Source organism: Botryllus schlosseri, chromosome 15, assembly GCF_051294905.1.
Source record: "Botryllus schlosseri isolate E-star chromosome 15, Bs_hap1, whole genome shotgun sequence".
NCBI lineage: Eukaryota > Metazoa > Chordata > Ascidiacea > Stolidobranchia > Styelidae > Botryllus > Botryllus schlosseri.
The window spans coordinates 23,170,200-23,194,560 of NC_137250.1; the positions used below are offsets into that span (position 1 = coordinate 23,170,200).

A 24,361-nucleotide genomic window follows, 5' to 3' on the forward strand; every position below is an offset into this window, starting at 1 on the left:
ATGAGGAACATGAGAATCCTGCTTCCAACAAATGATCAACACTTGTTTGACACAGACAGAAGCTTGATAGCAGCTATCCCGATATCAAAGGAATCACACGTTTTGAATGTCTACAAGATTTATTCCTCTGAATCAACATTGATGGTGTTGAGTCCCTTGAACGAAGTGACAGGAACCCACGTTACGAGAGTGTAGAGTTTGTTAGCGGAGTCTTCGTCCTCGTTACGTTTTCGTGCGAGACGAACCCTGATCCGGTACGGGACGTTCCTATAAATACATATGCTTGGTTAGGGAAGGACTTCACAGATAAAACATCTTCTGCTCGGAAATATCTATTTCATCAACGTCAGCAACTATTAAATATTTTCTAGTCAAGTCGAGATTAGTTTTTAAGCAGACTTGCAAAAAAATTTGCAAAGAGCTAAAAGTAAGAACCTTTAAAAATACGCAACCAACTAAAACTAACTAGATTTAATTCAGAATAATGAAATATTTCCCGGTGAGTCTGATAGTATTCGGCACTGGGCATACCAAAGTAGAATAATGGCATAGTTCCCTATTTATTCAAGAGTAGGAGATAGTTGTCGACATTGACATAGTAAAGACACCTATTCCTTTGTTCTACTACCAATAATGTACGAAGGCTCTATAGCATAGCAGTATAGGAGACTGCCGCACTTCAAACTACCCTCGACTCTCTTTTGCAAAGCACAGGATGAGAAAATGCCTAATTTTGAAAGCAAATCTCTGCTGACGCTTTGCGTATTTTGAATAAAATCACCATCATATACTTACATACATACACTGTACATTGGCAAACTAAATGAGAAACAAGAAAGACAGTCGTGTGTACCTGACACCTTGGGCCCAGATTGCCTTGTTCAGTCGTGTGTCTATACGCACGTCGTTGGTTCCCATCATTTTTTCGGCGAACTTACGGATTTCCTTGACCGCACGAGGGGCTCGTTTCTTGAAGGACCTGGAAGTATGCATAATTGGTGAACTACGATACCTATAACTCAAATGAAAGCGACACCGAATTACACTCATAGTTACATACAACTGCATCAGTAAGAGAGTTCAGGTTCATCATAAAAAAGTATGAAGACCGTCGTGTTATCATCATTTGCAGCTCAACGAAGAAAAAAAAATCAATTTTAACAATACCTTGTCAGAGTAGAACGTGACTTACCGCTATGTCAACATACACTGCGGATCATGAGGCAGTCCACAAATCCCATTCGCATAGTAATTATAATGGACCACCACAACCAATGACTCCAAGTTGAAATTTCGCTTTTTGTAGTCAAGATATCGAATCATTACCGTAATGCGTTTCTTGAAAAGATTAGGACAGTGGTTCCCAACCAGGGGGGGGGGGAATTTTGAAATTTTTAGGGGGGAATCTGGCCTAAATTTATCAATGTGAAATCTGGCTTGTGGCATTGCATCGGAAGATAGACTGGGCTCACGACATTTTTTAGATTTTTATGGTATAGAACTGTTAAGTAGAAATTAGTTCTTTATAATTGTAGGCTATGTTTCTTTGGCGGATTTTAAGCTAGGAGTATGTTTAGATGCCTTCCGTAGATATTACATCCCCTGATAAAGTGAGGCTCACGAAACGATTTCGTTGGGACCGCGACAGCCTGTCGACCAAATTGCTACTAAGCAGGAAAAATTCTAGCCGAATTCAACACAAGGCCGCTATTGAAATTGTTCAACTTTTGAAGCCAACATGTGAGCTAACCTGAAACACATACCAAATTCTTCAATTCAACTCAAGTCCAAAGCAAGCGGATTCATTTTTCGTCAGCGGCTACCCGACCGGTAAAAACAGGTCAAATTTAACGGTACTTTATCAAAGTGTAGTGCGGTCCGCATTCGATATAGTTCAGACATATCTGAATATGTTGGGCCATTAATTGCCCAGTCAACAAATGATTGTGCGTTGAAAAGCACCTTTTTCAGTCACAGGCAATTTTTTCATAGGGGGGGAATTTTAGCTCAAATATCGACCAAGGGGGGAACGAGACGAAAAAGGTTGGGAACCACTGGATTAGGAGAACTTATAATACGTCTTTATTATGGATATGTCAAGCCAGACTGGAATCGGTGGTTGTTTTCGACAACATGTTGTGCGTGATAGACGGATTTCTCGCGTGATTGGAAAATTTCATCCGCGTGACGGAAATATTTTTTGCTCTGATTCAATACTGAATTACTTATTAAATGACACAATGTGCTAAAATAGACCTGGTATCCGCCGGACTTGAGCTACGCCGTATATTCGCTGCTACGCAAATGCCACGCTTGCTCGAGTACATTGTAAAGCGCAAGTGCCTTATTCTGGATCTGGACACGCTTCGTGACGTCAGCATAATTCATTAATCGGCGTGATCAGCTATAAATGCTCGCGTGACGTTGCGCGTGCCATTGCCACCGATTCCACTCTGGATATCAAGTAGTACTAATGAAATAAGAGTTGAAATTCCAATACGGAATCGGCGTCTCAGCACTGGCCCACTCCTATATGGAATCTCTGTCCATTTTTTGAAATAAATCCTGCGTGATGAGAGCTTTTCTATATAGAATAATTAAGGAATTAAACAGAAAATCCTGCGTGACGTTGCCACCAATTCCACTCCGGGGCCCACTGGTTTGAAAGGTTCATTTCAAATTTGCAATTTACAAGAATATCTTGATCAAACTCGACATACGTAATGTGGACAGTAATCAGGCAAATTATAAATCGAAACATGAATTTCTACATGATAGATTGATGAATCAAAGCAGTTTCAATATCAAACCCCTATGGAATCTCGGTTCATTTCTTGAAATAAATCCTGAGCTTTTTCTGCATAGAATAATTAAGAAATTAAATAGAAAATCCTGCGTGACGTTGCCACCAATTCCACTTTGGATATCAAATGCTGCGATATGAAGTCTGCGGCACTTATTGGCACTGACACAGGTCACAATACACATTTTCATAGTATACACCGCACTGAGAAGTGGTAATATTAAGTGGTTACTTACATTCCATGAATCCTTTTATGAAGGTGGATGGTGTATTCACGAGTAACCACCTCTTTGGTCGCTCCAAGGCGCTTCTTATCCTTTTTCGCCACCATCTGAAATCAACACGTACCTTGCTAAATGACAGTCCTATAGTACCGTTTCATAGCTTATCAGGTACATCATATCTCTATGTAATTTTAAAAACGAAACTTATCTCATAATTTGGTGAACATAACCAAGATCTATCCAGATTAAGAAGTAGGACCTACCGTGACTCGCGAAGCCTGAGAAAAGATCGAACCGGCAACGTCGATTCCAGACTTACTGGAGAGGTTGAAGGTCACGAGTTTGACTAAACATCATATATCGATTGTATGCCACATGAGTGTTATATAGCGTACTTGGATGTATATATGAATGATTTTATATTTTATCGGAGTTTTCTGTTAATCTATACAAAACGAAATAATATTTTATTTTCTATGTTTTTTTTTAATGAAAACAACCGCTCTATTTACGATTCTACGCTTCAGTGATTAGTCATCTGATTGTTGAGTTGATTTTGTGTGAGAAATTTACCGGTCTTCCTCTTCAACGTAGAATATGTAATAATAATATTATCGTAATAATCGGTGTATATTTATGTACGATATGCATACGATGTTTTGCAGTAACAGCTGTGAGTACTACTATACATAGATACCTTAACTTTGATCGTAAGTGTTACTTTTTAGCAGTTATTTGGGAGTTGAAACTAAATATAGGCTTTCTTATCTAAATATGCATTCAGCACCAAATAAGTGGACATTTTCTTGGGGCCTTGGGGGCAAGTAAAGCGAAAGTAGAATTGTTATGTTGGAGCTTAATGATGTTTTAAATTTCCTTGGTGTTGGTATTACACTCACATGCTCCAAAGCAAAGAAAAAGTTACAATGAAAATCCGTTTATAACAATAATAACATAGTTACCTTTTATATGACCTACATTTTGTCTCAGGTGCTTATTGACGAAAAATGGTCGCAACAATCTAGCTATGTCTTGTTGTCTCATCTCATGACAATTCGTAAGCCCACAGACCATGATGTTTTTTGACTAGCAAAATTTGTCTTACAAACAATACAAAAAAATAAACTGATGAATCAAAAATTGTTTTAATAAGCATTATATGTCAAATCAAAAGTTACGTTTACACTGGTATTTGCTGTATTGATTTGGTTTTTAAGACTGAATAATCGTCACAATTCAACATAGTACCGTAATAAAAAGCTCAGTTTCAATTTTAACACCTTACTTCATCGATATGACTGAATAGCTAAAGAATTAGACCTAATCATTTTACTGTCTATGATTTAAAACCAAAATTGCAAATTACTTTTTGTAGTGAACATTTGAATGGCAGTGGCAGAGCTACCAGCTACGTGCCATGGTTGTATGATTTTGTATCCAATTCACAAGCTTAGAGTCACAAGTCAATTTGACATACCGGTATATAGTTTTGACTCGAGTCAAGTTGAGTCATTTTGAATTCATCATCAGGTCAAGTCCAAGTCATGCAGCAACGGTTTGAATCCGAGTCATAGTGTTAAGACTCTAGTTTGAGTCCAAGTCATAATGTTTACTGTTCAGTATCGAGTTCAAGTCAGGTTCAACTCAACTGTGAAACACTTGAATTCATTTTCCTCATTCTATACATGTTCATTCAAATAGATAAAAAACCTATTTTTCAATGATCAGTTCTGATATATCGGACTTGAATAAGTCACATCAAATGTGTCGAGTGAAAACACAAATTGACTAGTGTCAAGTCAACAAAAAATTGTGACTCAAGTCGATGCAATCCTGTGCTCAAATGCTATTTTGGTCAGCAGCTATATGCCTACTTTTTAACAATATGCAATTCTTTCGCGTCTTTAGTGTAGAGGTAATCAGGCTTGTGTTTGCATTGGGCCTGTACTGTACCAAAACTATTTTGTGTACAGTCGAATAATATGGACCGCCATGACCAAATGTACACCGTCTCTCTCATTCCGTATGACTTACGGCGCGAGGAGACTATTTTCCAATACTCCGACGCTTTAGAGCAGATATCCTCGATTTCCGAGGACGTTTTCGGCAGAGTCAACACCAGAGTGAAGGAAAATCGCGAAAAACTCAATACAATTCTGGAAAGGATAAAATCTGCTGAGTCAAAAATTGAAAAAGTGCGCGGAAGCAACAAAGCGACGCAAGTATTTTCCAGCTCTAAATATCCGGCAGGAGATGAAAGAAATAGTTATGAATCTATGTTTAAAGATGTGGTGAGCTCACTAAACGAAGTGAAACGGAGCTATCGAAAAATTCAATCCAAACACAACCCTTTTGATGATGAAGATTTAAAAGAAAAACTGACATTTTACAACATGCCACGTCCTAGAAGCAAGTCGTCTCGTTATCACGAACGCCTGGGCGAAGGTCTCGGAGGTTTGCCTGAAAATCTGGAATCTCTGAGCTCATTGCTTCTCTTCAATTCCGAGGAAAACCCATACAAAAAATACACCACATTTGACCCGTTGGGATCTTCGAAACGCGCCAAAACTACCGCACCTGAAAATGATGATGGCGGTGATAAAATTGGGGATGCACCAATGTCGATTATTAATAGAGAGCAAATGGAGCGCCACGCGGCGGAAAGCTATCTTTACGTCCCGGGGCTGGGAGAAGTGCCTGAAATTGATGTCCCGTTGGATTTACCGGACCTGCCAGGCATAGCTGATTTGGCTTTTAGTAGTGATGTTAACGAGAGTATTGCGCCGTCTGCATTGTTAGCTAGTCTTCCGGATTTACCAGGAGTTGATAATGTACCTGATGTTGTTAATGATATGCCACCCCCATCAGGACCACCACCTCCTGGACCACCCCCTCCTGGACCGCCACCACCACCATCTGGTCCACCAGCTGCTGGTCCACCTGCTGCTGTACCACCTCCACCTCCACCACCCCCACCTCCTCCAGCCCCAGCACCACCCCCTCCATCTGCAGTGCCAGAACCTGTGTCTCAACCGGATTCGGGCCGGTCCGATCTTCTAGCCTCCATCAGAAATGCGGGCGGTGTCGGTAAAGTGAAACTGAAAAGTAGTAAAAATCGGAAAATCGCGAAAAAGAAGGAAAAAGAGCAAAAAGCGGCGACTTCGGCCGCGTCTGGTGGGGATATGATGGCAGATTTAGCGAGCCGTCTGGCTATGAGAAGGAAAGGAATTTCGGGAGCTAAAAATGCGGATAAGCAGTCCAACGAGAATAATAGCAATGTGACGGGCGGTGGGTCTGCTATGGATAAAATCTCGGCCATGATCCCGGCCCCCACTGCCCCCTCGGCGTCTAACGAGGAAGATGATGATTGGAATTAATAAGAATGATCTTTAGACGGGCCTGCCTAGTGTACTATCCTATTCACAACACTTGAGCATTGTCATTGCCAATCACGACTTGACTTGAATCATTTTCTGTATTGTTTTGACTTGTAGGCCCCTACATGAATGATCAAGCATGATTCAACCGAAACATATGTCTCTAGAGTCGGATGGTCAAAACAGGCATTGTGACTTCGAAGAATAGTGAAGCTACCACGTTATTTCTGTTCTGTTTATCGTTAATGGTGACAACTTGAAAAATAGGGCTAGATATTGTTAAGAATGAGGAAAATTTGTATATTAGGAATGCGAGGCATTCTATATCACCTGAGTAGGGTTGTAAAAATTTGGGTTAAAAATTGGTAACGGTCATGTTTCTGTGGATAAGAAAGTACACTAGAGCCCTTTTGACAAATGATTTCATGTGCAATCTCTCGAATAAGCTATGATTCAATTGCAGCATTCGTGATATATTTTATGATCTGTATTTGTACTCCGGTTCCCTATGCTATGTTTCATGATTTTTGTTTTTCACGTATTTCGTGATCGTATCAATTTCTGGTTTAAAAATATTCCTATCTTGCCTAAGAAGCGACTCTTGGAAGTACAGAACTTCAATATACAATTGAATAATATAGGAATGTGGAAAGGAACCTGAATAGTTTCAGCTGGCACTCGTCAGGGGTAATCGTCAGCGATTAGTAGAGATTCAAATAGAACTTTGAATATAGACAGTAAACGTCTTGTGATATGGTTGTTGATATACAAAGTTATTTTAAAATCTCTACTAGTTGCTGACGATTAGCCCCAATCAGTGTCAGCCGAAAATATTTGGGTTTATTTCAATAATAATGAATATAGATATTATTAGGAATACATTTCTCAACTGCATTTTGCCTAAATTCTTGTAATATTCGTTTTGCTGTGTACAACTGGATTGATTTCTTTGCAGCCCCTGTAATTTGCATGAGCCTTCCATAAGATGAACGTATTGATATTGTGATGACTTCGTAGGATGTGATTTTGTCTTTTTCTGCCTATTGTTTTGGCATCATTGTTATTTTCATAATCATACACGATTTAATATTCACAGAATTATAGTTTGGATAGCAACTGGATGTATGTGGGAAGTTGAAAGGAAACATGAAGGTAAACAGCTTAATTTCAATGCATATAGTCATTTAAAAGCCAGTTATTAGAATATATCTTCGATGACAAAAATATAAAGACACAAATTTCAAGCGAGAGTTGGAGGACGAGAAAATTTCTAGATTTTACAAATTCATAAAAATTATAATTGTAGCTACTGTATACAGATTTTTTTCCGAATTAGACTAGGATTAGAATTATAGCTGCAGTTTTTTCAAATTGGATTAGAATTACTGAATTCGCAAAAACTTGGACATTGAAACAAGTTCAGGTCATATCAAGTCATAATTCATTCTTATGAGCATGTTGCATGTGAATAGCAAATGTCTGTACGGCAAGTTTGGCTCGTTTTGCTCTATACTGTTTCCCGTTGCATTTTCAGGAAAACCAGAAATAATATTAGATCTAAAACTAGAACATAGAAACATTTCACAAATTAAATTATAATTAGATTACCGGCATTCCGTTTTGTCCTTCAGCGAATGTTCTCACTGAATAAGCCGCATGGCGACGCACCTGTGACATTCCAATGGCAGAAAAAACTCGGAAATTATCTGGCCACCACCGGGGCGGACCACACAGTCAGAGTGTGGGACAGACACGGTCAATTGCAGGAGGAAATTCCAGTGACAAGGTTTGATAGCTCATACATATACATAGTATGATAATATATTTGAAGAGCTTCTTTGAGTTACAGAACTTCAATATACTGTTGAATCGTATATTCATATTGAAATAAACCCGGGTATTTCCGGGAGACACTATTCAGGGGTTATTTTCAGCAACTAGTAAATAATTGGAAAGAACATCGTATGTCAACTATCGTGTCACAAAGAATGACATCAAAATTTCATGCCTGCTACGTCGGATGTGGTGATACGATTGTTGACATACCGGTACAATATTCTTTCCCATTCTCTACTACCGTATATAAATTTTAAGGTTGGAAATTCTTTAATAATTATAAAACTATAGAATTACGGTATAGAAATACTATTATTTCAAATCCAAAATTTTGTACACCAAGAACTTCTCTGTTTCTCTAGAAAATTTTGAAAATCTTCCAAATCCAATAGGTTGGAATCAAGCCAAATTTGGTGTAGGCCTACAGCATTTTTTCAGCCAGCCCAGCAATTTTGTCAAATGGCCAGTAAAATTTCAGGAAACAAGTTAATTTTGAACAATCCTACTGCGCAAGGATGATTCTCTTTTTTTTTTACTATGCCAAAAACACTTAGCCTATTTTCTGTGTTGATACTGTGAGGGTGCAATTTCTGCTTCCACATTCCAGCTCTTGCACTGGTATGGAGTGGGACCACGACGGCGACACGTTGGCTGTCACGTGTGAGAGGTCAAGCTCGTTGTATTTGTGGGACGCAAATCAGCACAAGATGACTACAGTAGACAGTGGTGCGAAAGATGGACACACGCTTCTTTTATGGGCGGTCAATGAGTTGCTCCTTGCAATCGGTACGTCACTTTGGGGTTTTAGTGCCCTCGTTGTGGTTGAGTCATTGAGCATGGGAATTTGAATAATAGAGGTGTAGAGCTAACTATCTCAATCTTGGTTCAATAATAACAATATAATATTCAATTGTATATTGAAGCTTTAAGAGTTTCGTCTAACTTTGATATTCTGGATTAGAATGATTCGAGTTTCTATCAGGTTCTGAATTTCACCAAGTAAAGCCTTTCTGAATCCCCCAATCACCAAACGACTCCATCCATGACTTGTTGATGTCTAGAATTGAAGTTTATGTTTTGCTTCCTAGGTACAATGAAAGGAAATGTAGTTCTGTACGACCACAAAGTAGGCAGAAAAGTGCCGATACTGGGCAAGCACAACAAAAAGATCATCTGCGGAGCCTGGAGCAATGAGAATAAGTTAGCTCTAGGTGGAGTTGACAATATGGTCACGGTTAGTATATGCCACCCAATCAGTCTTGTACAAACTACCAGACTAGTTCACGATCAAGTAGCTGCTGGTTCTCTGAGCACCGGTAGTTCTAGTTCTAGTTGCGCATTTTGAAAGTCCTAGTTCTAGTTGCAATTTTTGAAAATGAGTAGTTCTAGTTTTAGTAGCGAGTTTTGAAGTGTTCTAGTTCTAGTTGCGCATTTTGAAAATCCTAGTACTAGTTATAATTTTTGAAAAGTGAGTAGTTCTATTTGTAGTTGCAATTTTATAGAAGCGAGTAGTTCTAGTTCCGCATTTTGAAAATCCTAGCTCTAGTTGCAATTTTATAAAAGTGAGCAGTTTTAGTTTCGAGTTTTGAAGTAATCCAGCTCTAGTTCTAGATGCGCATTTTGAAAATCCCAGTTCTAATTCCAATTTTTGAAAAGTGAGTAGTTCTAGTTGCAATTTTTGAAAATGAGTAGTTCTAGTTTTAGTCGCGAGTTTTGAAGTGTTCTAGTTCCGGATTTTGAAAATCCCAGTTCTAGTTGCAATTTTTGAAAAAGTGAGTAGTTCTAGTTGCAATTTCTGAAAAAGTGAGTAGTTCCCGTTGCAATTTTTGAAAAGTGAGTAGTTCTAGTTGCAATTTTTGGAAATGAGTAGTTCTAGTTTTAGTCGCGAGTATTGAAGTGTTCTAGTTCTAGTTCCGGATTTTGAAAATCCTAGTTCCAGTCGCAATTTTCGAAAAGCGAGCAGTTCTAGTTCCAGTTGCGCGGTTTGAAAATCCGGCAGCTTGCACAAGTCTGCACCTGACGTCCCGTTTTTCTCTCTCGTAACGTTAACCATCGAATCCAGGTGAGCGACAGAGACGGAAAAACTCTCTCGCAATTCAATGTGCGAGGAACTCCCAGTCTGATGCAATTCTCGGAAATGAAGTCCGACGACAGGAGCGATGTTGGACAAAACACAGTGAGTTTTAGTTGTATCATAGATTTGGGAAATGCGCAGAGGTACTGTCGTCAGTGACAAAAATACTATTGAAGTAGTCGAGTAGGTCTTGGCTATTTACACTGCTTTCTCAACTTGTTGTGTTTTCAACTAATTTGACTTCTGCTTCAGCTTGACTTCTAATGGCAACCCAATGAAATTGTCAAGATGTCTATAAAATAGGGCATTGAATACTATTATTGCACGTCCAAAATTTTGAACACTAATAACTTCACTTTTACTGGTTGGAATTGAACCAAATTTGGTGTGCGGCATATTTTTCGCCATCCAAACAATTTTATGGAACAGTCGGTACACTTTGAAGGAAAAATTTAATTGTGAACAACCCTAACCTACAGTGACTACCTCTGGAAATAAGATTAAACCTGTAACATTTAACAGGTGAGCCTCGTTGTCAACAAAAAGAACTTGTACCTCTACAAGATGACCGACGAGGAGAATCCGATTGGACTGGCGTTTCAGAAGCATTACGGCGAAATCGAATCGTATCGATGGTACGGAGACGGCTACGTCATGATCGGGATGTCTCGCGGATTTTTCTTGGTCATTTCAACGCACGCGTCGGAGATCGGTCAAGTAGGCTTGTTTTATTGCGTTTTTACGACAATTAGGTCTGGGCAAAATTGAGTACCGGTACCTGATTCACTTCATTGTGAATCGGGTATTTGGTTTCGGATATCCGATCATCACGAGGGTGATTTTTGTCAAAATTGTGGCGTTAGGTCAAAACATTGTCAAAATTGTTTACGAAGTCGAAAATGTTTTGCAACATGCATTTCGTTTGTATCGTAGATATGTGCTGTCCATTTTCTGCTCATTGTGCATCATACACGATCAAATGAAACAAATAGGTTGACATGGTGTTATGCTCATCATACCGCAATATCCTAACTGAAGAAAGACTGCCTGGGCATTAATTCTTATATCAAGAAGCGCTTGATGAAAAATTGTAATGTAGACAACATGGTCAGAATGAAGCAACACGGTGTGTCACACGCAGTGTACGCACAACTTCAGTGTTGTCAACCAACAACTGCTGCTGTTGAACGTTCTTTCTCCATTCGTGGCAAGCCACTTAGTAAGGACAGGCACTTTCTACATGAGAATGTAGGAATGTATCTTTTATGGTACTACAACAAATTTTCATTATTTCTACGATAATGCGTGATGTAACTACTGGAATCCTTCGAGGGTCCAGATTTCGTTAAAATAAAGTTTTTTCATGTAAAGACTTGTTCGTTTGTAAGTCGAAGAAGTTTTTTCAGGCCAAACTACTTCGTACGGACAGTCCCAACCAGAAATGAGGATAAGTAGTACAATTGTAACATGTGCAAAAATTCCTAATTTACATACATGAGGCCCAACCTCGACAATTTCGTCTTTCAGGAACTATTCCAAGTCCGCAACCACCGCGACTACCTCTCCTGCGTCACCATATCCGAATCCCTGGGCTCTGCCGCTTCGTGCGGAGATTCCAGCATTAGAATCCACGATATACGCGAACTAACGGAGGTCACCGCCATTATCAACGTAGAGGACGAGCCAAAAGGACTACGCGATGTGGCTTGGACGGACGACGGGCAGTTGCTGGCTGTCTCGGCAGCGAAAGGAAATCTTCACTGTTACCTTACCAAGCTTCCCATGCTTGGAGATACAAACGGGACCAGGTGAGTCTCACGGTTCACGGTTGTAGTGACTCGAGTCATGTCTCAACTCGAATCTGACTCGAGTCGCAATTTGACCAGTGTCATTTTCTGAAAATGACTCGACTCGAGTCAATCTGTGTATTGACTTGACTCAACTTGAACCAAATCATATGAATCGACACATGCTGTATGACTTATTCAACTCTTGTTTACCAGGACAGAGAATTGAAAAATAGGCCCGGAAACTGTCTTTCATCTGTTTGAATAAGCATGTTTAGAGTGAGAAAAATGAGTATATTAGGAATCCAAGATCTTTGCTATTAGTCGAATGTTTCAAAAAAAGTGGGCGCTTCTTCGATATACGTCCCATGTCAAACGATTTTCCCCCTTAATACCATGATGATCACCACACAAAAATTTATAAAAGTCGAAATTTATTGTGTTTTGGGTTGGGGTAAGGGATATTAGGGTTGCGGGATGACAGATATTAGGGTTCGGGAAGGAATGTTAGGGTTACGTCGAGAGTTTAGGGTTGTTGTGAGGGATGATATCACTACCCTATCGGTCATCCCTCAACCCTAGCTACCGACCCAAAACACAACAAATTTTGACGTTTATCAACTTTTTGTGTGGTGTTCATGGGAAACATTTATTGGTTTCATGGTGAATACTGGTTTGATATTGGGCTTGAACACTCTGACTTGGACTCTGAAACATTTCTAATTCCATGATTTGATAATATATAATTACAGAGTTAGACACCGTAAATACTATTTTATTCAAATCCAAATTTTTCTACTGCAATAACTTTGTAATGCCGTCCTGTTCCACCCCAGCATATTTGGTTTGTTGCAGAATCGCGTACCTGACCTCGTTGCTGGAAGTGACCATCATCAATCCAGCGGAAGATACGGAAAGACTCACGATACCTATCGATGTAGAACCTAATTTTATCGCTTGCGGACCGTACCACGTGGCGGCCGGTATGAACAACAGGGCCTGGTTTTACGCAGTTACAGAAAATGGTGAGCAATTAACCCGGGTCAGGGCTGGGGGGCCGTATTCAACATATGAATCCATTCGCAGGCGGCACCATGTCCATAGTACACCATAGTAAAATTAGAATTTTAACCCAAAGCGCAATATTTTATTTGATTCTATAGGCTGGTGACTTACGACATAAAGATAATCTATGTATTTACTTTTTATTTAAATTTTACTATTCTAAATTTGATAAAACTGTCGAGTTGACAAAGAAAACGCCGCACACTAAATTCGGCTCGATTCAAATGCGTAGATATGAAGCTATTTATAAAATTTCTCAAGTTATTAAAAATTTCCGCTAATTATACTGGCAACCCCGTGAAATTGTTAAATCGTCTAAAAAAAGCGACTCATAGCGAATTTCTCTCAATTCAGACCGGTAGAAGCGAAGTTATTCGGGTTCAAAATTTTGGATTTGAAATAATAGTATTTACTGTGGGTAGTTCTATAGTAAATAATTATAGAATTTCCCGCTATGAAGACTTGTTATTTCAAATCCAAAATCATCATTTCACATGTTAGAATTGAGCCAAATTTGGTGTGCAGCGTGCAACTGTTTTAACGAATAGCCAGTAAAATTTGAAAAAAAGTTATTTCGGAACAACCCTACATATACACATATCAAGACGCTTCAGATATTTACCACGCATTTCATCAATTTTTTTTATAATATTTCGTGGGAGAGGCCATTCTTGTCTTCAGTTAGTTGACCTTGGATTCGACTTTTTTCAAAATCTACCAACCTAGCCAGTGCCCACGGAAGGAGTTTGTGTATAATCTAAAAATGGTACATTAAGCTTTAACGATCTCTAATTTTGATGCCATATTCGGTGACACGATTGTTGATATACAATGTTCTTTCCAATTCTCTGCTAGCTCTGACAATTTCTCTTGACGAGTGTCAGCCGATAATATTCTGCTTTATTTCAATACGAATGTATTATATAATTGTGTATTGAAGTTCTGTACCTCCAAGAGCCTGAGTAGCGACGTTGACGTATTTGATTGCCCATAGATGTTTTTATGAATGTAAAAATGCAGGCCACAGAAGAATGAAAGATCGCGAATATCTGGGAACCATCCAAAGCATGAGGCTGAGTTCCGACTACGCTGCTGTGATGTTTGAAGGAAAAGTGCAATTACACTTGGTATGACATATTTTTCGCACTGGAATCAAACTGTCTCATGTCCATTTTTCAAATTTTTAGGTCCAGTTTTTAAAATTTTTACATAACTTTAATGTTCACAAAATATGTAAAATGGACATAAGCTGCTTTGATTCAGCGGCGACTTAACGACTATCCTTATTTGGTAGCAATTAGCAGTTTGTTTTATCGACAGATCGACATGAGCTCTGGGATGGAAGAGCGGGAAACGAAATTATTTCCAGAAAGAGACGACGCCGGGAAGGTCACGTCATGTGACATCACAAACGATTATCTAATTTACAGCACAGAGGTGGGAAATTTTTCCGTTATATTTTGCGATTTTAACTTAATTGTTTTCCCATGCAGTCGGGCAATCTGCATTTCTTCAGTTTGGAAGATTGGAACCAGGTTAATGTGTTCAGACACTCGACCGGCATACGAAGCATACATCAGGACTTTGCTGGAACTAGGCTGGTCATTGTCGACGATCAGGGGCATGGGTGGGTTACGAACAAGCTTGACGTTCGAAAATTTTTATTTTTCATATTTATTTTTCTTTTTATCGTAAATGCTCTTCTAGAGCCGGACTTGTACAAACTACCAATCTAATTAGTTGACGGCAGGGTTGTAATGACTCGAGTCCGACTCGAGTCACGATTTTCTGATGACTTGACTTGACTCGAGTCATTTTCTTAAAATACAAAAATGACTCGACTCGAGTCAATCTGTGTATTGACTCGACTTGGACTCGAGTCATATGACTCGAGACTCACATGGCCAAGACCAACATTTTATTGTAATTTCAAATAATAGTAAAGTAACCACACTATTGGGATTTCGTCTATCGGTACTGGTGCTTGAAAATGCGACCAGAAACTGCTAAAAGTGAGAAAAATTAGATGCGAACCATTCGATATCACCAAACAAAGTTATAAAAAGTGGATTTACCGAGACTTTAACCCTAAACTGAGCAGTCAACACGATGACTCGGACTCGACCCTCTGCTCTCCGACTTGGACTCGATCTTGACTCAGTGGTGAATTGAAAATGACTCGACTTGACTCGAGTCAAAACTATAAAAGTGAGATTGACTTGTGACTTGGTTACAACCCTGGTTAACGGTCAAGTAACTACCAGTTTCTTGAGTAGTTCTAGTTCTAGTTTGTGCTGGTCTATCTAGAGCCCGACCGATGTTGGATATTTTGTTTTTTTCAATTTTATGTATTCAATATTTTATTTCCAGATTCGTGTACAATCCCGTCAACGACGCTTTGCACAAAATCCCCGATTTTCCAGCAAACATGGAGGGCCTTCTTTGGGAGAAATACCCTTTCGACAAAGGCGTCTTCATTGTTTATGACGAAACGACCATCAACACCTACATATTCCATCGGCAATCCCTGGAAGGTACGTTTAAACTAGAACTAGAACTGATCTCTTTTTAAAAACTGCAACTAGAACTAGAACTACTCTTTTAAAAATCACAAACTGGAATTAGAACTAGAACTACCGGTAATCTCTTTTAAATATCAGAAACTAGAACTAGAACTATTCGAAAATTCAGTAGTTAGTTGACTTTCAACTAACTTTTCTTGCACTGCAGGTCCGCACGTATCACTGGTGGGTCAGACGCACCGTCCCTTTTCCCAGCACCCTCTGCTACTGCACAACGGGAGCGTCACCCTGCAGCTGTCGAACGGCAAAATCAACACGATACTGCTCGACACTCACACGTTTCTGAGGAATTTGGAAGAGAGAGAGACGGATCCACAGGTGAGGTTTTCTGCAGCAATCTCACATACAGGCTTGGACAACCAGATCATTAATATCAATTCAATTTTTCATTAATTTTCATTTTTTTCATTTTTATTTATTTTTTGTTTCATTTATTTATATTTTCAGGTTATCGAGAAGAAGCTGGCTAGTTCGCTGGCGCTTTGCCGCTGGAAAGAGTCGTGGACTCTCAGCTTGATGCTGAACGAAAGGAAGTTGTGGGTTGCGCTCGGAAAAGCGGCGATCGGAGCGTTGGATTTGGAACTCGCGATCCGAGTATACCGATGCATTAAGGACGCCGGGATGGTGCTTTCGTTGCAGCAGTTGAGGTTCGAAAAAGGATTACATTACAATTAAATTACCGAAATTTTGTTCTCGTTAGCGGGGTTGTAATGACTCGAGTCACGATTTTCTGATGACTCGACTTGACTCGAAAATACGAAAATGACTCGACTCGACTTGAGTTAATCTGCGTATTGACTCGACTTGGACTCGAGTCATTTCGCATGACTCGATCCAAGTCATATGACTCGAGACTGAGTCGGCCGAGACCGACATCTCATTGTAATTTCGAAGAATAGTGAAGTACCACACTATGGGGATTTCGTCTATCGGTACTGGTACTTGAAAATGCGACCAGAAACTGCTAAAAGTGGGGAAAATTAGGATATTATAAAAGCGAACCATTCAATATCGCCAAGCAGTTATAAAAAGAGGGTTTCACGAGACTTCAACTGGAAACGGAGCAGTCCACGCAATGACTCGGACTCGGACTCGAGTCATAATACCGTGACTCGGACTCGAACCTCTTCTCACTGACTTGGACTCGGACTTGACTCGATGATGAATTGAAAATGACTCGAGTCAAAACTAGAAAAATGAGATTTACTTGTGACTCGGAGCCTTGTGACTTGGTTACAACCCTGCTCTTTAGACTAATTAGACCACTAGTATTATCTAGCTGTCCGAGTCTGCCTCGCATTAAGCAAATTTGCGTTTCTTTCAAAAGATACTAAACTATCAAATTCAAGATTTTTAACAGAATGCCTTGCAGAGGCGTTGATGCCGCACATAATAGCAAAAAGACAGCAACGAATTTCTAGCCAATTTATGTTTCCAATATTTACTTTTGAGTAGCATTTGGGTAGATTTTCAAAAATATGTTACAGAATTTTAGCAGTCTGTAAACTAATACTTGATAACGGCTGTAGTAGAGGTCGTCACGCTTTTTGTTTTGTAACAGAGCTGTCGAAGACACAAACCTGCTGGCCGGCACTCTGGCTTCTTACCTGGGTGAGTACGATCTTGCCCAACAGCTGCTCCTAAACTCGGGTAAACCAGCGGCCGCGTTGGACCTGCGACGCGATCTCCTGCACTGGGACTCCGCCATGCAGCTGGCGCAGACTCTGGACCCGGGACAGATTCCGTTTATCGCAAAAGAGTACGCGGTGCAACTCGAGTTCATGTGAGCGACGTAAATTTTGTTCGGGTATAGATAGATGTGCTGTAGTAAATTTATTCCAGGGGTCTCTACCCTTTCGTGTGCAGCGTGCTAAACATTTTAATTTTGTCATCAGGGGCTAAGCTACCCATGAAATTGAAAAAATTTCGATTTTCTTTTTTTTGGTAAAATAGCTTCTATTCGACTTGATCTTTCATCTATCCAAATCTTTTAATGATTGGATAATCCTAACCTTGGTAAATTCGATATTTTCTGAGCCTATACAACCCCCTCCCCCCTCATCTCAAGCAACAGCCGCCGACAATATCCCAATTTCCTTGGCTCTACGTTGTTCTCTGTCCCTAAGTTTGGTAACTTGAGTATCTATGGTGTAGCTGGTCATGCGTAACATCAAAACAACAGGCTGGGAGCCAGGCTTGGCTATTTTAGTCGGTTTTTGTGTGCAGAGAGACAGGTTTTGTGACTGATTTTTGGCGATATCTGCATGTTGGTACTGAAGATTGGTTATTATTTGTAACATGGGTGGAAAGAAGGCGACTGTAAAAGCTTATGGTCGTAAAAAAAAGAAATTTCATGGGAAGAAAATTGGTGATGGGACAAGAAAGAAGCCAAAGGAAGTCGAGGTAACCCCAGTTGAAAAAAGAGTCATGGCATTCCATCATATGAGATCTGCTACTGATGAAATCTGCCGAGAAGAAACATTTCAACTAGTGAGCTTTGACTTTTTGGACACTGTTATGTCATTGGTGAAGTGTCAACAGTGTAATGGACCTTCCTCGTGGAAAATAAACAAAGAAAATGGGTTGGCTGCTGAAATAGCCATAGCATGCTCGAGTTGTGATGTTGAAATTTTGAAGAAATTCACATCAGCTCCGAAACATATTTTAGAGTCTACAGGAACATCCCATCAGCATCATCATGTAAACACAAGATGCGTTTTTAGTGCACAGAAAGTTGGGGTACATTGGAGCAAGTTGAATAGCTTTTTCCATCTAATTGGGCTCCATGGTGGACTGAGTAGGAAAGCATACCAAAACATATTACCTTTGGTGATGGATGGCAGCAAGCAGTCCGTCAACGAAAATCTTTCGAATGCAAGACAAATAGTCAGAGATGAGATTGGTGTCTCTGAGGGGCCGGATGAGAGCGTCACGGATATCGCAGTTTCATTCGATGGGTCATGGCATTAGAGAGGACACACAAGCAAATATGGCATCGGATTTTGTATCGAGCCAGTCACTCGCATTATCGTTGATTATATGGTACTGAGCAATTACTGCAAATCTTGCGAAGTCATGGGGAAGAATTTGGAAGAAAGTGAATTAGAGGAATGGAAATCCACACATTTACAACGTTGCGACAAAAACTATTCCGGCAGTTCGAATAGCATGGAAACCCATATTGCCAAAGAATTATGGAAGCGCTCCAGCGATTTTGGATTTAGATATACAACATTGATTGGAGACGGGGATGCAGCTGTGCATAAGGGGTTGAATGATTTGAAGCCATATGGGGAAGACATAACAATAAAGAAAAGTGAATGCATCAATCATGTGTCAAAGAGAATGCGAAAAAATCTCGATGATATAGTGAAAACGGAACGGGCTAAAAAACATACGATGTCAGGAAGAGGAAAGCTGACTGAAGAACGCAGAAGAAAATGGGGTAACTACTATCGAAATGCTATTGTCAATGCAGATGGAGATGCTGAAAAAGCAGCAAAAGCCATCAAAGCAATATTATATCATAACTGCACCTCTGACGATAATCCCCGACATGACTACTGCGACGTAAGTTGGTGTTATTACCTGAAGGCACGAGCAGCAGGAGTAACAGGCCCGATAAAATGGCCAGAAGACAAATCTCACAAACCTTTGACGGAGAAAATGTTTCAAGCACTCAAAATCAAATTTGACAAACTGGGAAATGTGGAGTTTTTAGAAAGATGCATGGACCTTCGGACACAAAACGCCAATGAATCACTCCATAGCACCGTATGGAACAGGTGCTCAAAAGCCCTGTTCATTGGTAAGAAATACCTTGACAGTATTGTTGCGGACTGTGTTGTGGAATGGAACATGGGAGCATCTGCAATACTATGTCAAGGTGCTGACATTGGCATGGTGATGTCACCACGCTCCCACAGCTACGTCAAGGAAAAAGACACTCGCCGCATAATGAATGCTAGACAACTCAAAAAAACTAACGCATCCCGCAAGCGGACGAGAATTGAAGAATCCATAAAAAACAAACGACTGGAAAAGGAAGAAGGAAAAACGTATTCTCCTGGGGCTTTTTAGTTCCGCAACTGTGTAAAATTGGCTTTTTTCAAATATTACTGCGCGTTTTACATGTTTTGAAAATAAAATGGTGTTTTTCTCAAAACTTTGGTTTTCGATACCTTAAATAATATTTGAGGCAGAAAAACTGGTCCTATCAACGTGAAAATTTGAAGTCTGAAGTGCCTTGGGATGCTAAACAGGATGAAAAGGTTTATTTTTTCGTTTAGGTTAGGGTTACCTCCATTTCGGTTCATCGAAATCAAAAATTTGCGATTTAAAAAAAAAAATCGGAACAAAAACTTTTTTCCTGAAAAGAACTTAAATTATGATCAAAAAACCTTTTGAGTCCGTAATTTGGAGTAATAAGAATCTATAAAACGCACCGTGAAAAAATTTCATCAGAAAATTTTTCTGCGAAAACTTTTTCTAAAATTGATTTCAAAAATCACGGAAACACGGTGAACGTCAAAAATATTTGGACTTTTCACACAAAATTTTAACCAATGTTAGAATATCCACTGAAGCACATTGTGTGCAAATTTCAGAAAGATCGATTCCCTATTTTCGAAGTTATAGGTGTATGACTGATTTTGCAATTCGAGGGGTAGCTTAGCCCCTTAAGGCGATTTTTTTGACATGTCAAAATTTTGTCAAAATTGAAGCGTTAGGTCAAAATTTGTCAAAATTCTTTACAAAGTCAACATTTTTTGACCTCTGCATTTCGTTTGTATCGTAGATTTTGCGCTGTCTGTGAACTTATCATTTGATATTTTACCGCTTTTAGCCTACTTTATAAGTCTATCGTTGTAGACGGCCCATTGTCTCCTCATTGTTCATCATAAACGGTCAAATGAAACAAATAAGATGACATGGCGTTATGGTCAACGTAGCACAATATCCTAACTGATGCATGATTGCGTGGGCATTGCATGGTTCTTATATCGAGAAGCGCACGATGAAAATTGTGATGTAGGCGGCATTGTCAGAATGAAGCTACACGGTGTGTCACCAGCAGTGTACGCACAACTTCAGTGTTGTCAGCCAAGAACTGCTGCTGTTGAACGTTCTTTCTCCATTCTTGGCAAGCTACTTAGTAAGGACAGACACTTTCTACCCGAGAATGTAAGAAAGTATCTTTCGTTGTACTACAACAAATTTCAATTATTTTTACCATAGTGTTTTTCTGGTTAAAATTTGTCAGTTCTTCAGCCAAAAACGTTTCTTCAGGCCAAACTACTTCGTAAGGACAGACAGTTCCAACCAGGAATGAAGATAAGTAGTGCAATTTTAGCAAGATATGGGAAAACACTCAATTTACATACGTGAGGTCAAAATTTGGTCAAATTCGGATTTTTTTAGGTGAAAATTTGATATTTTTTAGTTAAAAAAAATCGCCCTAGTTATCATTGTTTCAAGCATAGAATCCCATCGAGCACTTATCTGATCACTTATCAAGTTCAATGATCCATGGTTCTGTGAGCTTAAAAATTTCCTGAAAGGACTGCGCTTGTGATAGGAATAGGTCGGAAACCAGCAATTCCTGTATAGTGGATATTGAAAAAGAGTGTACATTAAAAATACTATGAAGGAGAGATTTAAATGAAATCAACCTCACTGAGTCACTGATATTTTTTAATTAGCTGTGAAACGTGGAACTTGTATTTCGTACATGCACGTAAAAACGTATAGCATACTAACATCTTATGATGTGAGTGAGTGTGAGGCTTGGGCTGCGAGATGTCAATACGACTCATATTTGGGTAGTTCTATAAAAAGCTTTTGAACCCCTGTGCTTGTGACACGATGCCACACAGGTTTTGACTCCCTTCGGACTAACTTTCAAGGAAACTGGTTGGAATTGATTCGAGAAAAGTTCAACATGTTACTTTAGAAGTAATCTGAGACCACATTCGGTCATAGTGTAACACAAGTGTAGCATATCGATTTGCTAACAAAAGCATGCCTGATGGGTGCGTGTCCTGGGGCGTTATCATTTTCCTTCTTGAAAACTGATGTTTCACATTTTGCAACTAATACGGTGATAATATGTCGAATCAGTCCGTGTGCTTTTGATTTTAGGGGTAATTATCCAAATGCACTGACCCACTACGAACGGGGATTGACGCGGGAACCTCAGTTTGCGGAACATGATGAAGTTTGCGTCCATGGCATCACGCGCATGTCGTTACGTCAAGGAGATATAAGGAGGGGCATGTCGCAAGCTAAAAGGAGCAACAGTCTCGCTTTGAAACGAGTGAGTTTCCTTGCTTCTGCTTTATTTCCTCTCCAGGGTTGTAATGACTTGAGTCGTGACTCGACTTGAGTCTTAATTATATTCGTCAATATATTATTCAACTGTATATCGAAGTTCTGTACCTCCAAGATTATTTTCCCTTAATTTATTCTATTGTTGCATCAGGAATGTGCGGCGATCCTGGAGAGCATGCGTCAATTCCCGGAAGCCGCGGAATTATACGAGGAGGCGAAAGACGACGAAAAAGCGGCCGCAGTCTACATCCGGTGTAAGAACTGGAGGAAAGTGGGAGAACTTTTGCCTAAAGTCACGTCGACCAAAATTCATCTCCAGTACGCCAAGGCGAAGGAAGCTGACGGAAAATATGCGGAGGCCGTTGCCGCTTACAAGTAATTTGCCGAGTTAATTTTATTCTTTTGTGTTTTTGTGACGTTACCGTTGGCATTCAAGTGAAAGTGGACTCAAGTTCATAAGTTTTCACTCAAGTCCAAATGGAAGTGGCAATTTCGTTGGAAGTAGAAATGAAATAATTGTGGCCTAGTTTAGCCAAAATTGATAACTGTTAAGTAGAAGAAATGTAAAATCATAATCGCTTTAGTGATTAGTAGGGCAAGTTTTTGTTGCAGTCAAATCTGTGGAAAGTTGCATTTATTTTTCACAAAAGTTACATTTACCGGCAATTTCCTTGGAATTATTAGGTTATGAGATGCCCGAATCTATCCGTATCCAAGAATCCGTATCCAAAATTGTCCCAGTGAAAATATAACTTTTTGTCGGTCTAACCCAGTGGTTCCCAAAGTGGGCGCCAGCGCCCCCCTGGGGGCGTTCGTGAGCGTGAAGGGGGCGCTGGCCACGAAATGGGCGATTGGGGGGCGCTGGCGCTAAAGGTGGGGCGGTGGGGGAGCGCTGAGAGAAAATGGGGCGGTGTAGGTTTAGAAGACAACTGCTGCGTAGTGTTGAAACTATTGATAAATAAAGCAGCTAAATTCGCAGTAAAAATGCGGAATCGATTCAGCCAGGGTAATTTAGGGTCATCCGTCTATCTATTCAGCTGTACCGGAAAAGTCAATTGTTACTTCACAATGTTGAACCTGCCCATCAATGGACTAATTTAGCAGACGGCAGTATCCTTGAAAAGCGTGGTTCACTGTGTGTTGTGAGAATTTGAGCAGGTATTGCTCACTGCAAGGTGTGATGGCATTACAGAAACTGCCTTGCGTGATTTTACTTTGTCTCAAACGATCGTGGATTTACCACAGTGCCGCGACCGTGGCCTTCGACACAGCGTTTCTGGTTGCGAGAAACGATATCGCTTCCACTTGACGGGAATATTTTCCAAAATTTATGAGTAGAATATATCCGTTCTTGGTAATGATGAACCTGATAAAGGTTAAAATGGCACTGTCTAGATTCAATAATAATCCCGTGATATTTCACCGTAATTTGATGGAGAAACATAAAGCAATCAACTCAGTAAATTGCACGAGGATATGGTGATTTTATTCCAGGATATATTCCAATAAGAAATTCTCTCCGGATATTCAATCCATTCTGTGAAGTTTATGAGCATGAAATGATTGGGGAGCTGATTACATTGCAGTGTAGAACAAGTTTGAGTTCTACCCGAAGTTCAGTATCTCCAATCAATCGTTCTGGATACACAATTGAATTAAATAGCAATACTCTCACTGGAGTCGGTTAGAGTTTTTCGTCATTGCCCGTCCCCGCTCATATTTGATAGAACGTGTTTTAAGTGCTGTGATAAGGTGATAAGGCTCACAGCAGAAATCGACTTGACAGTACGGGAGGTGAGCCCTGGAGATTTTAGAATAAGATTGTTCTTACTACGACTCCAACCCAATTTGTCGAGGATGATGATAATAATACAACAGCTTCATCCGTCTCATTATAAGCTGTAATAAATGCAGAACAACTTTCGTTTTATCATTTAGGCGTGGTGTGAGGGGGGTGTCGGGGGGCGCTGGCACTTTATTCGTTGTCCAGGGGGGCGGTAGCTAAAAAAAGTTTGGGAGACACTGGTCTAACCTGAATGTACGTCAAATCAGAAAGGACGTCAAATTTAAACGTCAGTGACATAATCGAGCGATCTATTTACATTTAGTGCCAAATATTTCCAGTAAAAAGTTAGTTGCATGAAAAATCAGAAAAGCTTGCAGAAAGTTTCATGAAAAATCGAAAAATTTGCAAAAAGTTGCATGAAAAAAATGGAGAAAAGTCGCAAAAAGTTGCACTGTAAGATTCCTTCAAACAGCTCAAAACAGCATTCTGCATCACCT

At 39.8% G+C, this 24,361-nt stretch overlaps 3 protein-coding genes and 1 pseudogene across 3 annotated transcripts in view; 3 read left to right on the forward strand and 1 right to left on the reverse strand.

Annotated features, from left to right (window-relative positions):
* The window catches only part of LOC145456710 (WD repeat-containing protein 19-like), a 392,619-nt gene that overhangs the window by 325,920 nt on the left and 42,338 nt on the right, over positions 1–24,361 (forward strand). Inside the window, exons 2-18 of the mRNA XM_080334813.1 lie at positions 7,501–7,556; positions 8,036–8,190; positions 8,848–9,026; positions 9,329–9,474; positions 10,303–10,416; positions 10,837–11,031; positions 11,842–12,122; positions 12,957–13,126; positions 14,187–14,293; positions 14,487–14,603; positions 14,660–14,793; positions 15,537–15,700; positions 15,897–16,066; positions 16,196–16,395; positions 17,310–17,531; positions 21,890–22,064; positions 22,230–22,453. Coding sequence (XP_080190939.1) covers positions 7,551–7,556; positions 8,036–8,190; positions 8,848–9,026; positions 9,329–9,474; positions 10,303–10,416; positions 10,837–11,031; positions 11,842–12,122; positions 12,957–13,126; positions 14,187–14,293; positions 14,487–14,603; positions 14,660–14,793; positions 15,537–15,700; positions 15,897–16,066; positions 16,196–16,395; positions 17,310–17,531; positions 21,890–22,064; positions 22,230–22,453 — 2,759 coding nt within the window. The 5' untranslated portion in view covers positions 7,501–7,550. The remainder of the gene's footprint in view (positions 1–7,500; positions 7,557–8,035; positions 8,191–8,847; positions 9,027–9,328; positions 9,475–10,302; positions 10,417–10,836; positions 11,032–11,841; positions 12,123–12,956; positions 13,127–14,186; positions 14,294–14,486; positions 14,604–14,659; positions 14,794–15,536; positions 15,701–15,896; positions 16,067–16,195; positions 16,396–17,309; positions 17,532–21,889; positions 22,065–22,229; positions 22,454–24,361) is intronic.
* Positions 101–3,405, reverse strand: LOC145456723 (large ribosomal subunit protein eL31-like). Its single transcript, XM_080334828.1, has 4 exons — positions 3,291–3,405; positions 3,040–3,134; positions 854–979; positions 101–267 (listed from the first exon to the last, which is right to left on the reverse strand). Exons 2-4 carry the CDS (start codon positions 3,132–3,134, stop codon positions 120–122), a joined length of 369 nt encoding a protein of 122 aa, XP_080190954.1. The 5' UTR covers positions 3,291–3,405; the 3' UTR covers positions 101–119.
* Positions 3,622–7,502, forward strand: LOC145456716 (WASH complex subunit 1-like). The gene has a single exon (XM_080334820.1). The coding sequence runs from the start codon at positions 5,010–5,012 to the stop codon at positions 6,402–6,404; it is 1,395 nt and encodes a 464-aa protein (XP_080190946.1). The 5' UTR covers positions 3,622–5,009; the 3' UTR covers positions 6,405–7,502.
* Positions 17,557–19,913, forward strand: LOC145456712 (uncharacterized; annotated as a pseudogene).

Excerpts from the sequence above, each read along its gene's own strand:
- LOC145456716 (XM_080334820.1), top strand. The coding sequence starts at position 5,010 with ATGGACCGCCATGACCAAATGTACACCGTCTCTCTCATTCCGTATGAC.
- LOC145456723 (XM_080334828.1), bottom strand. The coding sequence starts at position 3,134 with ATGGTGGCGAAAAAGGATAAGAAGCGCCTTGGAGCGACCAAAGAGGTG. Across the intron at positions 980-3,039 it reads CATAAAAGGATTCATGGAAT|GTCCTTCAAGAAACGAGCCC; the intron begins GTAAGTAACCAC and ends GCATACTTCCAG. Across the intron at positions 268-853 it reads ATCTGGGCCCAAGGTGTCAG|GAACGTCCCGTACCGGATCA; the intron begins GTACACACGACT and ends ATGTATTTATAG.